Genomic DNA, 12,215 nt, shown 5'->3' with positions numbered 1-12,215 from the left:
ATAGGATTTGATTTATTGTCACGTGTACCGAGGTACAGTGAAAAGTATTGTTCTGCGTACAGTGCAGGCAGATCGCTCCATACATGAAAAACCAGAGGACAAGCATAAATATACAATGTAAATATATAGACACAGACATTGGGTTAAGCATATGGAGTGTAGCACTACTCAGTAAAGATGTGTGGCGAGATCAGGTCAGTCCGTAAGAGGGTCATTCAGGAGTCTGGGAACAGTGGGGAAGAAGCTGTTTTGGAATCTGTTATAGAGCGTGTTCTCTGACTTGTATCTCCTGCCTGATGGAAGAAGTTGGAAGAGAGAATAACCCAGGTGGGAGAGGTCTTTGATTATGCTGCCCGCTTTCCCCAGGCAGCGGGAGGTGTAGACGGTCAATGGATGGGAGGCAGGTTCGTGTGATGGACTGGGCGGTGTTCACGGCTTTCTGTAATTTCTTACGTCTTTGGCCGAGCAGCTGCCATACCAGGCTGTGATGCAGCCAGATAGGATGCTTTCTATGGTGCATCTGTAAACGTTGGTAGGAGTTGATATGGGCTTGCCGAATTTCCTTAGTTTCCTGAGGAAGTATAGGCGCTGTTGTGCTTTCTTGGTGATAGCGTCGACGTGAGTGGACCAGGACAGATTTTTGGTGATGTGCACCCCTAGGAATTTGAAACTGCCAATCATCTCCACCTCGGCCCCGTTGATGCTGACAAAGGTGTGTACAGTACTTTGCTTCCTGAAATCAATGACCATGCATCGGAAATGCATGGGAAACCCACCTATCTATCTATCTATCTATCTATCTCTCTCTCTCTCTCTCTCTCTCTCTCTCTCTCTATTTACCACCCATAGGTAAATAATTCCTGGTTTGGGTCACTGTGCGTTCTCCCCGTGTCTGGTCGGTTTCCTCCGGGTGCTCCGGTTTCCTCCCACAAGTCCTGAAAGACGTGCTGTTAGGTGAATTGGACATTCGGAATTCTCCCTCTGTGTACCCGAGCAGGCGCCGGGATGTAACGACTAGGGAATTTTCACAATAATGTCATTGCAGTGTTAATGTAAGCCTACTTGTCACACTAATAAAGATGATTTTTATTATTATTATCAGAATAATTATTTGTATGTTTGCAACGGGGGAACAAAATCGACCAAATTTGTTTTCAATGTTAGTTTGTGTTTCCACAGACAAGACCTGTTGCAATGCAGCGTTGAAACTCACCCAATGCCAGACAAACCAGAAGAATTTTCAACTTCCTCTCCCATCACAAGCGTCGAGGATGTGGACTCCACCAGTAGTGGGTATGAATGTCACTTGTTCCAGCAATGTTGTACTGTCATGGTGTTTGATTACCAAGTCCTGGAAAGTCAGCCTTGTGCTTTGCCGAATGGGTACAAGAACCATTTGTGCAGCTCGGACTGACTAAGAGTGTGAGGTGAGGCTGGACTGATGGAGCTTATCTCCGAGAAGTGTGGAGTCCTGTGCTGGAGAGGGCAGAGATCAAGAGAGATCATGCTTCTGAGACTGCTGTCCCACCCAGAAAGAATGATGACAGTTTGAGCTATACAAGTATTACTCGAGCTAATAATCACCCCTCAAACAACATTCCTAATCACTGCTGTTATGTGGGAACTTGTTGCAAAACATTACAACAGTGACCACATTTCAACCATAATTCATTGTCTATATTTTGCATCTGAAGTTATCCTGAGATCTTGCACCAAGCTATAGAAAGTTATTTTATTTAAAGTAAGTTAATCTAGAGGGGTAAAGAGGATGGGGGTCTGGTGGGGGAAGAATGAGGATTGGATTGGATTGGATTTGTTTATTGTCACGTGTACCGAGGTACAGTGAAAAGTATTTTTCTGCGAGCAGCTCAACAGATCATTAAGTACATGGGAAGAAAAGGGAATAAAAGAAAATACATAATAGGTACAAGGTACACAATCTGACTACATAAGCACGTGCATCGGGTGAAGCATACAGGGTTAATGAGGTCAGTCCATAAGAGGGTCGTTTAGGAGTCTGGTAACAGTGGGGAAGAAGCTGTTTTTGAGTCTGTTCGTGCGTGTTCTCAGACTTCTGTATCTCCTGCCTGATGGAAGAAGTTGGAAGAGTGAGTAAGCCGGGTGGGAGAGTCTTTGATTATGCTGCCCGCTTTCCCCAGGCAGCAGGAGGTGTAGATGGGGTCCATGGATGGGAGGCAGGTTTGATGGACTGAGCGGTGTTCACAATTCTCTTGCGGTCCTGGGATGCTTTCTATGGTGCATCTGGAAAAGTTGGTAAGGGTTAATGTGGACATGACCCAAGCCTGGAATCGAACCGGGACTCTGGCCCTATGAAGCCACAGTGCTAACCACAGTTGAAACTTAGTGGCGAGTTTGGTCCTGTTTTCAAATGATGTGCAGACGTAGGTGCCACTTGATGGGGCTGTTTAGCCCAGGGCTAAATCGCTGGCTTTGAAAGCAGACCAAGCAGGCCAGCAGCATGGTTCGATTCCCGTAACAGCCTCCCCGAACAGGCGCCGGAATGTGGCGACTAGGGGCTTTTCACAGTAACTTCATTGAAGCCTACTCGTGACAATAGCGATTTTCATTTCATTTCATTTCATGGTCAGGAAGAGAAATCGTGGTCAGAGTTTCCCTCTATGGTCCAGAATAGGTCATATTCCAAGTCTCGGGCAGCACGGTAGCACAAGTGGCTAGCACTGTGGCTTCACAGCGCCAGGGTCCCAGATTCGATTCCCCACTGGGTCACTGTCTGTGTGGAGTCTGCACGTTCTCCCGTGACTGTGTGGGTTTCCTCCGGGTGCTCCGGTTTTCTCCCACAGTCCAATGATGTGCAGGTTAGATGGATTGGCCATGCTAAATTGCCCTTCATGACCAAAAAGGTTAGGAGGGGTTATTGGGTTCGAGGGAAAAGGGTGGAAGTGAGGGCCTAAGTGGGTCGGTGCAGACTCGATGGGCCAAATGGCCTCCATGTTCCTGTACATTCCATGTTCGCCTTGTGACTTCGCTCTGCACAGACAGTGTATGCAACCTGTCGTCTTATGCTGGACAAACATAGTGGGCACAGGGAAAGCAATCTCATATTGTCGGCATTAAAAGGGATTAGTGTTAGCTTGTGCTAAAGGTTCTATTGAATCATGTTTGTGTGCAGACGTGCAGAAGGACATCATGAGTAAGTGCCATCAGGAAGCGAGAGAATTCCTGACAAGGTAATATTGTGGCATGTGCAAGTTGAAGATCAGGGAGTTTATTTTCCATGGCTGGTATGATTGTAGCTCAAGACGAATGTCTGGAGAAGGACTAATATTGATAAAATAAAAACAAGAAAGCTGAAAACATTAGCATTTACCTTGAGTTCCCTCTCAACACGTTTCAATTTAATATGTTGAATATAGTGTATATAAATGACTTGGAAGAAAACGTAGCTGGTCTGATGATACTAAGATTGCAGGAGTTGCGGATAGTGGTGAAGATTGTCAGAGAATACAGCAGGATATAGATAGGCTGCAAAATTGGGCAGTGAAATGACAGATGGAATTTAACCGGACAAATGCGAGGTAGATTTGGTAGATCTAATTCAGGTGGGAGCGATAAAATAAATGGCAGAACCATCAGGAGCATAGACACACACAGAGTTCTGGGCGTGCAGGTCCACAGATCCTTAAAAGTGGCAGCACAGGTGGAAATAGTGGTGAAGAAAGTGTATGGCATTTTTGATTTGATTTATCATTGTCACATGTATTAGTACACGGTGAAAAGTATTGTTCCTTGCATGCTGTACAAACAATGCATACCGTACATAGGGAAGGAAGGAGAGACTGCAGAATATAATGTGACACGAAAGGAAAAATGCTGCAAAATCTCAGCAGGTCTGGCAACCTCTGTAGGGAGAGAAAAGAGCTAACGTTTCAAGTCCGATGACTCTTTGTCAAAGCTTTGTCAAAGCAGAGTATAATGTTACAGTTATAGCAAGGTGTAGAGAAAAGATCAACTTAATACGAGGTAGGTCTATTCAAAAGTCTGATGGCAGTAGGGAAGAAGCTGTTCTTGAGTCGGTTGGTACACGACCTCAAACTTTGGTATCTCTTTCCTGAAGGAAGAAGGTGGAAGAGAGTATGTCCAGGGTGCGTGGGGTCCTTAATTATGCTGGCTGCCTTTCTGAGGCAGCGGGAATTGTAGACAAGAGTCAATAGATGGGAGGTTGGTTTGCGTGATGGATGGGGCTACATTCACAACCTTTTGTAATATCCTGCGGTCTTGGGCAGAGCAGGATCCATAGCAATCTGTGATACAACCAGAAAGAATGCTTGCCCTCATAGGACAGGGTATCGAGTATAAAAGCTCAAAAATTGTGCTACAGTTATATAGAACATTGGTTAGGCCACATTTGGAATACTGTGTCCAATTCTGGTCACCGCACTACCAGAAGGACGTGGAGGCTTTGGAGAGAGTACTGAAAAGATTTACCAGAATGTTGCCTAGTATGGAGGGTATTAGCTATGAGGAGAGATTAACGAGATTGGGATTGTTCTCCCTAGAGAGACGGAGGCTGAGGGGCGACCTGATAGTAGTTTATAAAATTATGAGGGGTATAGATAGGGTGAACAGTTGGAGGCTTTTTCCCAGGGCGGAAATGACAATTACAAGGGGGCACGAGTAAGATGAGAGGAGATAGATTCAGTGGAGATGTGCTGGGAAGTATTTTACACTGAGGGTGGTGGTGGCCCGGAATGCGCTGCCGAGTGAGGTGGTTGAGGCAGATACGTTAGCGACCTTTAAGACTTATCTGGATAGACACATTAACAGACGGGGTATAGAAGGATACAGGCAGTTTGTCGAGATAGGACACGTGAACGGTGCACGTTTGGAGGGCTGAAGGGCCTGTTCTGTGCTGTATTGTTCTTTGTTCATCCCTCAAGTAGTTGTTTTCTGCTAGTCAGGACATGAGAAATGTGGATTTTTGATGCACAGTGGATGTTCTGTTTCTGTGCATGTGGTGTTTTCCCATGTTCTGTATTTATGCCTATCTGATAATGTTTCAGTGACTCGGAGGTTTCTGAAGACATGAGCAGCCAACCTCTGCTGGCTGATTTTGGGCACCCATGGTCTGTCGTAAACAGCACAGGAACCAGAATCTCCACAGCATGCAGCTCGACCTTCTCCTGGGGTGACAATGTGAGTCGTGCTTTTCCAAACATTTGCACTGCATGTTGAGTGAGTAAAATCCTCTCGGTTGAGCAGCACGGTGTTCTCGAGATAGGAAGAGCTTGTATGATGCTGCCCGTGTGCAGTGCTTTTACCCGCCGGCTAACAGAGATGCACACAGTCTTTTTAAATCCTATTTCATGTTTAGAGCTGTAAGTGACAGATGTATTGCATGTCCCAGGAGTTTGAGAAAGCAACTTCTCAGCAAGTTCAGCAAATGTTCTGCGAGATTGATGAGCTTCTGTTTGAGGAGAGGAAATGTGGCCGTGTACAGATGCTGGAGGAGGAGTGCCAGGAATGGAAATGCAGCTTCCCACATTTTCGGTAAGGAAACAATACAATGCGGCTGCTCTCAATGTCCCTGACGAGGTGTTCCTGTTCTCGTGGAAGAGACAAATTTCAGATGATAAAAAATAATTTCACCCCACATCCCACACTCCGTTTTTTTTTCACCTTGTCTCCTGAGACATAGTTTTTTTCTTGGGATACGGTTTCCTGACTGACACAGAATATTAAAACATAAAAACAGACCATTGTGACCTCTGCTTGCGTTCGTACTTCACATCAGCCTCCTCCAAACCCTCCTCGTTTTCTTTTTTTAAAAATAATTTTTATTGAAAAATTTTGAATTTATACAACAACATCAAACCATACTAAAATACCAACAATAACAATAATGACAACAATCATGAACCTTCGCCCCTCCTCAATGAACAACCCAACATATTAACAACAACTTAAATTAACACAATGTTAAGTTACATAACCGTAGCGAGAAAAAAAATAAGAATTAGAAACTATAACCCCACCGGGTTGCTGCTGCTATTGACCAAGATACCTATCTTTGAGCCAGGAAGTCCAGAAAAGGCTGCCACCATTTATAGAACCCTTGTACTGATCCTCTCAGGGCAAATTTGACCCTTTCCAACTTTATAAATCCCGCCATGTCATTGACCCAGGTCTCCACACTTGGGGGCCTCGCATCCTTCCACTGCAGCAGGATCCTCCGCCGGGCTACTAGGGACGCAAAGGCCAGGACACCGGCCTCTTTCGCCTCCTCCACTCCCGGCTCCACCGCAACTCCGAAAATTGCGAGTCCCCACCCTGGTTTGACCCTGGATCCAACCACCCTCGACACCGTCCCCGCCACCCCCTTCCAGAATTCTTCCAGTGCTGGGCATGCCCGGAACATATGGGCATGATTCGCTGGACTCCCCGAACATCTGGTGCACCTGTCCTCACCCCCAAAGAACCTACTCATCCTAGTCCCGGACATGTGGGCCCGGTGCAGCACCTTAAATTGGATGAGACTAAGCCTCGCACATGAAGCGGAAGAGTTGACTCTCTCCAAGGCATCCGCCCAAGTCCCGTCCTCTATCTGCTCCTCAAATTCCCCCTCCCATTTAGCCTTCAGCTCCTCCACTGACGACTCCTCCACCTCCTGCATTACCTTATAGATGTCAGACACCTTCCCCTCTCCGACCCACACCCCCGAAAGCACTCTGTCCATCGTCCCCCGCGAGGGCAGCAAACGCCTTTACCTGTCGCCTAGCAAACGCCTTTACCTGCAAGTATCTGAACATGTTCCCTTGGGGAAGCCCAAATTTATCTTCCAGTTCCCCCAGGCCCGCAAACCTCCCGCCAATAAACAGGTCCCTCAATTTACTGATGCCCACCCTTTGCCACCCCCTAAATCCCCCATCCTTGTTCCCCGGGATGAACCGATGATTGCCACCCAATGGAGCCTCCATCGAGCCCTCTGTTTTCCCCCCTATGCCGTCTCCACTGTCCCCAGATTCTTAGGGTCACCGCCACCACCGGGCTCGTGGTCTACCTCTTAGGGGAGAGCGGCAACGGCGCCGTTACCATGGCACCCAGGCTCGTACCTCTACATGACGTCATCTCCATTCTTTTCTACGCCACCCCTCCCCCCTCCATCACCCATTTACGCACCATTGACACATTGGCCGCCCAATAGTACCCCAAAAGGTTGGGCAGCGCCAGCCCGCCTCTATCCCTCCCTCGCTCCAGGAAAACCCTCTTCACTCTCGGAGTCCCATGTACCCACACAAAGCTCAAGTTACTGCTAGTCACTCTCCTAAAGAAGGCCCTGGGGATGAAGATGGGCAGGCACTGAAAGAGGAACAAGAACCTCGGAAGCACCGTCATTTTGACGGACTGCACCCTCCCCGCCAACGACAATGGCAGCATGTCCCACCTCTTGAACTCCTCCTCCATCTGATCTACAAGCCTGGTGAAATTATGTTTGTGAAGAGTCCCCCAGTCCCTGGCCACCTGCACCCCCAGGTACCTAAAACTCTCCCCTGCCCGCCTAACCGGGAGCCTACCAATTTCTTCCTCCTGGTCTCCAGGGTGCACCACAAACACCTCACTCTTGCCTAAATTTAGTTTATAACCTGAAAAGATCCCAAACTCAGCTAGTAGCTCCATCACCCCCGGCATCCCTCCCACCGGGTCCGCCACATACAGTAACAGGTCATCGGCATACAACGACACCCTATGTTCCTCCCCACCTCGCACCAAACCTCTCCACCTCTCTGAATCCCTCAGCGCCATCGCCAACGGCTCGATTGCCAATGCAAACAACAAGGGGGACAGGGGGCAACCCTGCCTGGTCTCTCGGTAAAGCCGGAAGTACTCTGACCTCCTCCCATCGTGGCCACGTACGCCATCGGGGCCTCATATAGCAGCCTCACCCATCTAATAAACCCTTCACCAAATCCAAACCTCCCCAACACCTCCCATAAGTACCCCCACTCCACTCTATCGAAGGCCTTCTCCGCATCCAGCGCCACCACTATCTCTGCCTCCCCCTCAATCGCCGGCATCATGATGACATTCAACAATCTCCGCACATTCGTGTTCAGCTGCCTTCCCTTCACAAACCCTGTCTGGTCCTCGTGTACAACCCCTGGCACACAGTCCTCTATCCTGGTGGCGAGGATTTTTGCCAGCACCTTAGCATCCACGTTGAGTAGAGATATGGGCCTGTATGAACCACACTGCTGGGGGCCCTTGTCCCTCTTTAAGATTAACGAGATCAGCACCCGCGACATCGTCGGGGGCTAAGTACCCCCTTCCCACGCTTCATTAAGTGTCCGCACCAGCAAGGGGCCCACTAGGTCTACAAACTTTTTATAAAATTCCACCGGGAACCCATCCATCCCCGGTGCCTTCCCTGACTGCATCTGCCCGATCCCCTTAACTAGTTCCTCCAGCTCAATCGGCGCACCCAACCCCTCCACCTTCTCCTCCTGCACCTTCGGGAAAGAAAGCCCGTCGAGGAACCTCTCCATTCCCCTCCTCTCCGCCGTTGGCTCCGACCGGTACAGTTCCCCATAAAAGTCCTTGAAGACCTCATTCACCTCTACCCACTTCCGCACCACATTCCCACTCTTGTCTCTCACTCCAGAAATTTCCTTAGCCGCATCCCGCTTGCGGAGCTGTTGAGCCAGCATCCTACTCGCTTTTTCACCATGTTCGTACACTGCCCCTTGTGCCTTCCTCCACTGTGCCTTTGCCTTTCTAGTGGTCAGCAAATCAAATTTAGCCTGCAGGCTGCGCCTCTCCCCTAACAGTCCCTCTTCTGGTGCCTCTGCGTACCTCCTGTCCACCTCCAGCATATTTCCCACCAGTCTATCCCTCTCACTCCTCTCGCTCCTCTCCCTGTGTGCCCGGATGGATATCAGCTCCCCATGAATACCCCTCAATACTTGCCCGAACCCTCCTACACACCTCCTCCTCCGCCAACAACCCCACATCCAACCGCCACAACGGGCGCTGGTCCCGCACCTCCCCATCTCCAACTCTAGAAAATGCGGAGCGTGGTCGGAGATTGCAATAGCCGAATACTCGGCCTCCTCCACTCTCGGAATCAGTCCCCTACTCACCACGAACCCTCCTCGTTTTCTTAATGGCAGACTGTGCAGAATCAAGCGAAGCATAAGAATGATGTTGATAGTGAAATAAATTTATCATCAGCTGAAGTGCAACACTGTTCTACAAATTAGAAGCAACAGTGAGCCATTCGGCCCTCTGAGCCTGCTCTGCCATATTTATGAGGTTGCTTTGATTTTGGATGATTTATAGACCAATTATTCTAAAATCTGTTGGTGGGATATTCGTAAAATCTATAATGATGGGGTGTTTGAACACATTGCAAATGTTCAGTTGATCAAAGAGAGCCAGTATGGATTTGCAAAAGGTAGGTCATGTTTGAATAGGGACAGAAAATAATCAAAAATCTCAGATATGTTCCTGCACAGAATGAGACCATTTGGCCTATTGGGTCTGTGCCAGCTCTCCAAATGAGCATCATGGCTTAGTGCCATTCCCCAGCCTTTTTCTCCATACCCCTGCACATTGTCGCTATTCAAGTAATCATGTAATGCCCTCTTGAATGCCTCGATTTAGCCTGCCTCCACCACCAGACCTGAAGCACTCGCTGTGTGAAACATTCTCCTTACCCCTTATTTTATACTGTCTTGCTGCACTTATACAGGCCACACCTTGAGCATTGTGTGCAGTTTTGGTCTCCTAGTTTGAGGAAGGACATTCTTGCTATTGAGTGTGTCCAGCAAAGGTTCACCAGACTAATTCCCGGGATGGCAGGTCTGACAGATGAGGAAAGATTGCATCAACTGGGTTTGTACTGACTGGAATTTAGAGGAATGAGAGGGGATCTCATCGAAACATAAAATCCTGATGGGACAGAATAGGGTGGATGTGGGAAGAATGTTCCCGATGTTGGGGACGTCAAGAACGATTATAATAATAATCTTTATTATTGTCACAAGTAGGCTGACATTAACACTGCAATGAGGTTACTGTGAAAATCCCCTCGTCACCACATTCTGGCGCCTGTTCGGGTACACAGAGGGAGAATTCAGAATGTCCAAATTACCTCATAACACGTCTTTCAGGAATTGTGGGAGCAAACCGGAGCACCCGGAGGAAACCCACGCAGACACGGGGAGAATGTGCAGACCCGCCAAGCCGGGAATCGAACACGGGTTTTGATCTCCTTCATTTCCTCCCTATTACTCATCCCTATGTTCCCCAACATTTCCCCAACATTCCCTATTACTCATCCCTATGTTCCCCAACATTTCCCCAACATTCCCTATTACTCATCCCTATGTTCCCCAATATTTCCCCTTCATTCCCTATTACTCATCCCTATGTTCCCCAATATTTCCCCAACATTCCCTATTACTCATCCCTATGTTCCCCAACATTTCTTGTAATTTTTCTCAACAGAATTTTGGGGAAACAAATAGTGGCTCCTGTTGATGAAGCCTATTGTTGGTATCCTGCTTCGGAGCGTGTTCCTAATCCATTGCCAACTTCCAGCTCAGACCCGGAGGCAGATATAAATCAGTAAGTGTCAGCCAGGACTAATATCACAGAATTGAACAACTGACATGAAATGTATTACACGGTCAGCTTTTAAAGTGATATTACCTGGCATGTTCAGGCTGTGGTCCGAAGGGAATAGATAGGATAGCCTCAAAATAAGGGGGAGTAGATTTAGGACTGAGTTTAGGAGGAACTTCTTCACCCAAAGGGTTGTGAATCTATGGAATTCCTTGCCCAGTGAAGCAGTTGAGGCTCCTTCATTACATGTTTTTAAGGTAAAGATAGATAGTTTTTTGAAGAATAAAGGGATTAAGGGTTATGGTGTCCAGGCTGGAAAGTGGAGCTGAGTCCACAAAAGATCAGCCATGATCTCATTGAATGGCGGAGCAGGCTCGAGGGGCCAGATGGCCGACTCCTGCTCCTAGTTCTTATGTTCTAAGCCCACCCACTATGTTCTTAGCCCACCCGCAATGTTCTAAGCCCACCTGCTATGCTACCACCCTTTCGATGTGGAAATCCTGGTCACATCTGTACATTTCCCAAGTTAATCCTCTCCCCATATCTATCCAGCCTTGTGCTGGATGCTGGCTGAAAGGGTATCCCGCTGCCAGTTTTATTTTTGATTCCGTTACTCAGCTGTATAGGATGAAAGAAAAGTTCAGTGAGTGGGAGCACAGCAAAGGGAGTTTGGCTTGATTTGGAGTTCAACACTGAATTGCAGTTGGCTTGAAGCTGCTTTTAATTACTTTAGTCTCTGTCTATTTAGTGTGGAGAACACTGGATAACAGTATCGTGAGAAACTCCAATGTAGGGAGAGTCAGTCCAGGGGCCACCTAGGGGAGAGTCAGGACAGGAAAGGGGCCTCTGGGGGTGGTTCAGTACAGGGGAGGGGCCGCTGGGGGTGGTTCAGTACAGGGGAGGGGCCGCTGGGGGTGGTTCAATACAGGTTCAATACTAAATCCTATCTTCACCAACAGCCACATACTCAGGGCAGGTCACTGAATCGCTAGGAGGAGTCAGAGATGTGCTTAAGATTTCATAGTCAGAAATCCATAAGGGTGACAGTACAAGGTACAGTGACTGAGGGGAGCACAGTGAATAGGCCCAGTAATAACAAAAGGAATAAAACTGGAGATGTTAAGATTCAAAACAGAGGTAAAAAAACCAACATAAGTGTACTTTACCTGAATGCTCGTAGTATTCGGAATAAAGTAAATGAGTTGGTGGCACAAATCATCGTAAATGACGATGATTTAGTGGCCATTACTGAAACATGGTTAAAGGATGGTCACGACTGGGAGTTAAATATCCGAGGGTATCAAACTATTCGGAAGGACAGAGTGGATGGTAAGGGAGGTGGTGTTTCTCTGTTATTTAAGGATGACATCCGGGCAATAGTAAGGGATGACATTGGTGCTATGGAGGATAAGGTTGAATCCATTTGGGTGGAAATCAGGAATAGTAAGGCGAAAAAGTCACTGATAGGAGTAGTCTATCGGCCACCAAATAGTAACGAGATGGTGGGGCAGGCAATAAACAAAGAAATAACTGATGCATGTAGAAATGGCACAGCAGTTATCATGGGGGATTTTAATCTACATGTCGATTGGTTTAACCAGGTCGGTCAAGGC

General features: G+C 47.7%; 1 protein-coding gene across 7 annotated transcripts in view; it reads left to right on the top strand.

Moving 5' to 3' along the window:
• The first annotated feature begins 1,185 nt into the window (after nt 1–1,185).
• LOC119956181 (protein FAM149B1-like) overlaps nt 1,186–12,215 on the top strand; it is a 133,105-nt gene continuing 122,075 nt past the window's right edge. For all 7 annotated transcript variants that reach the window (XM_038783119.1, XM_038783121.1, XM_038783118.1 and 4 more), the window contains exons 1-4: nt 1,186–1,293; nt 5,043–5,175; nt 5,387–5,529; nt 10,486–10,605. In XM_038783119.1, coding sequence (XP_038639047.1) covers nt 1,217–1,293; nt 5,043–5,175; nt 5,387–5,529; nt 10,486–10,605 — 473 coding nt within the window. In that variant the 5' untranslated portion in view covers nt 1,186–1,216. The remainder of the gene's footprint in view (nt 1,294–5,042; nt 5,176–5,386; nt 5,530–10,485; nt 10,606–12,215) is intronic.

Source organism: Scyliorhinus canicula, chromosome 22, assembly GCF_902713615.1.
Source record: "Scyliorhinus canicula chromosome 22, sScyCan1.1, whole genome shotgun sequence".
In the NCBI taxonomy this organism is placed as follows: domain Eukaryota; kingdom Metazoa; phylum Chordata; class Chondrichthyes; order Carcharhiniformes; family Scyliorhinidae; genus Scyliorhinus; species Scyliorhinus canicula.
Note: the sequence above shows the minus strand (reverse complement) of the source record. Positions and strands in the feature narration are given on the sequence as shown.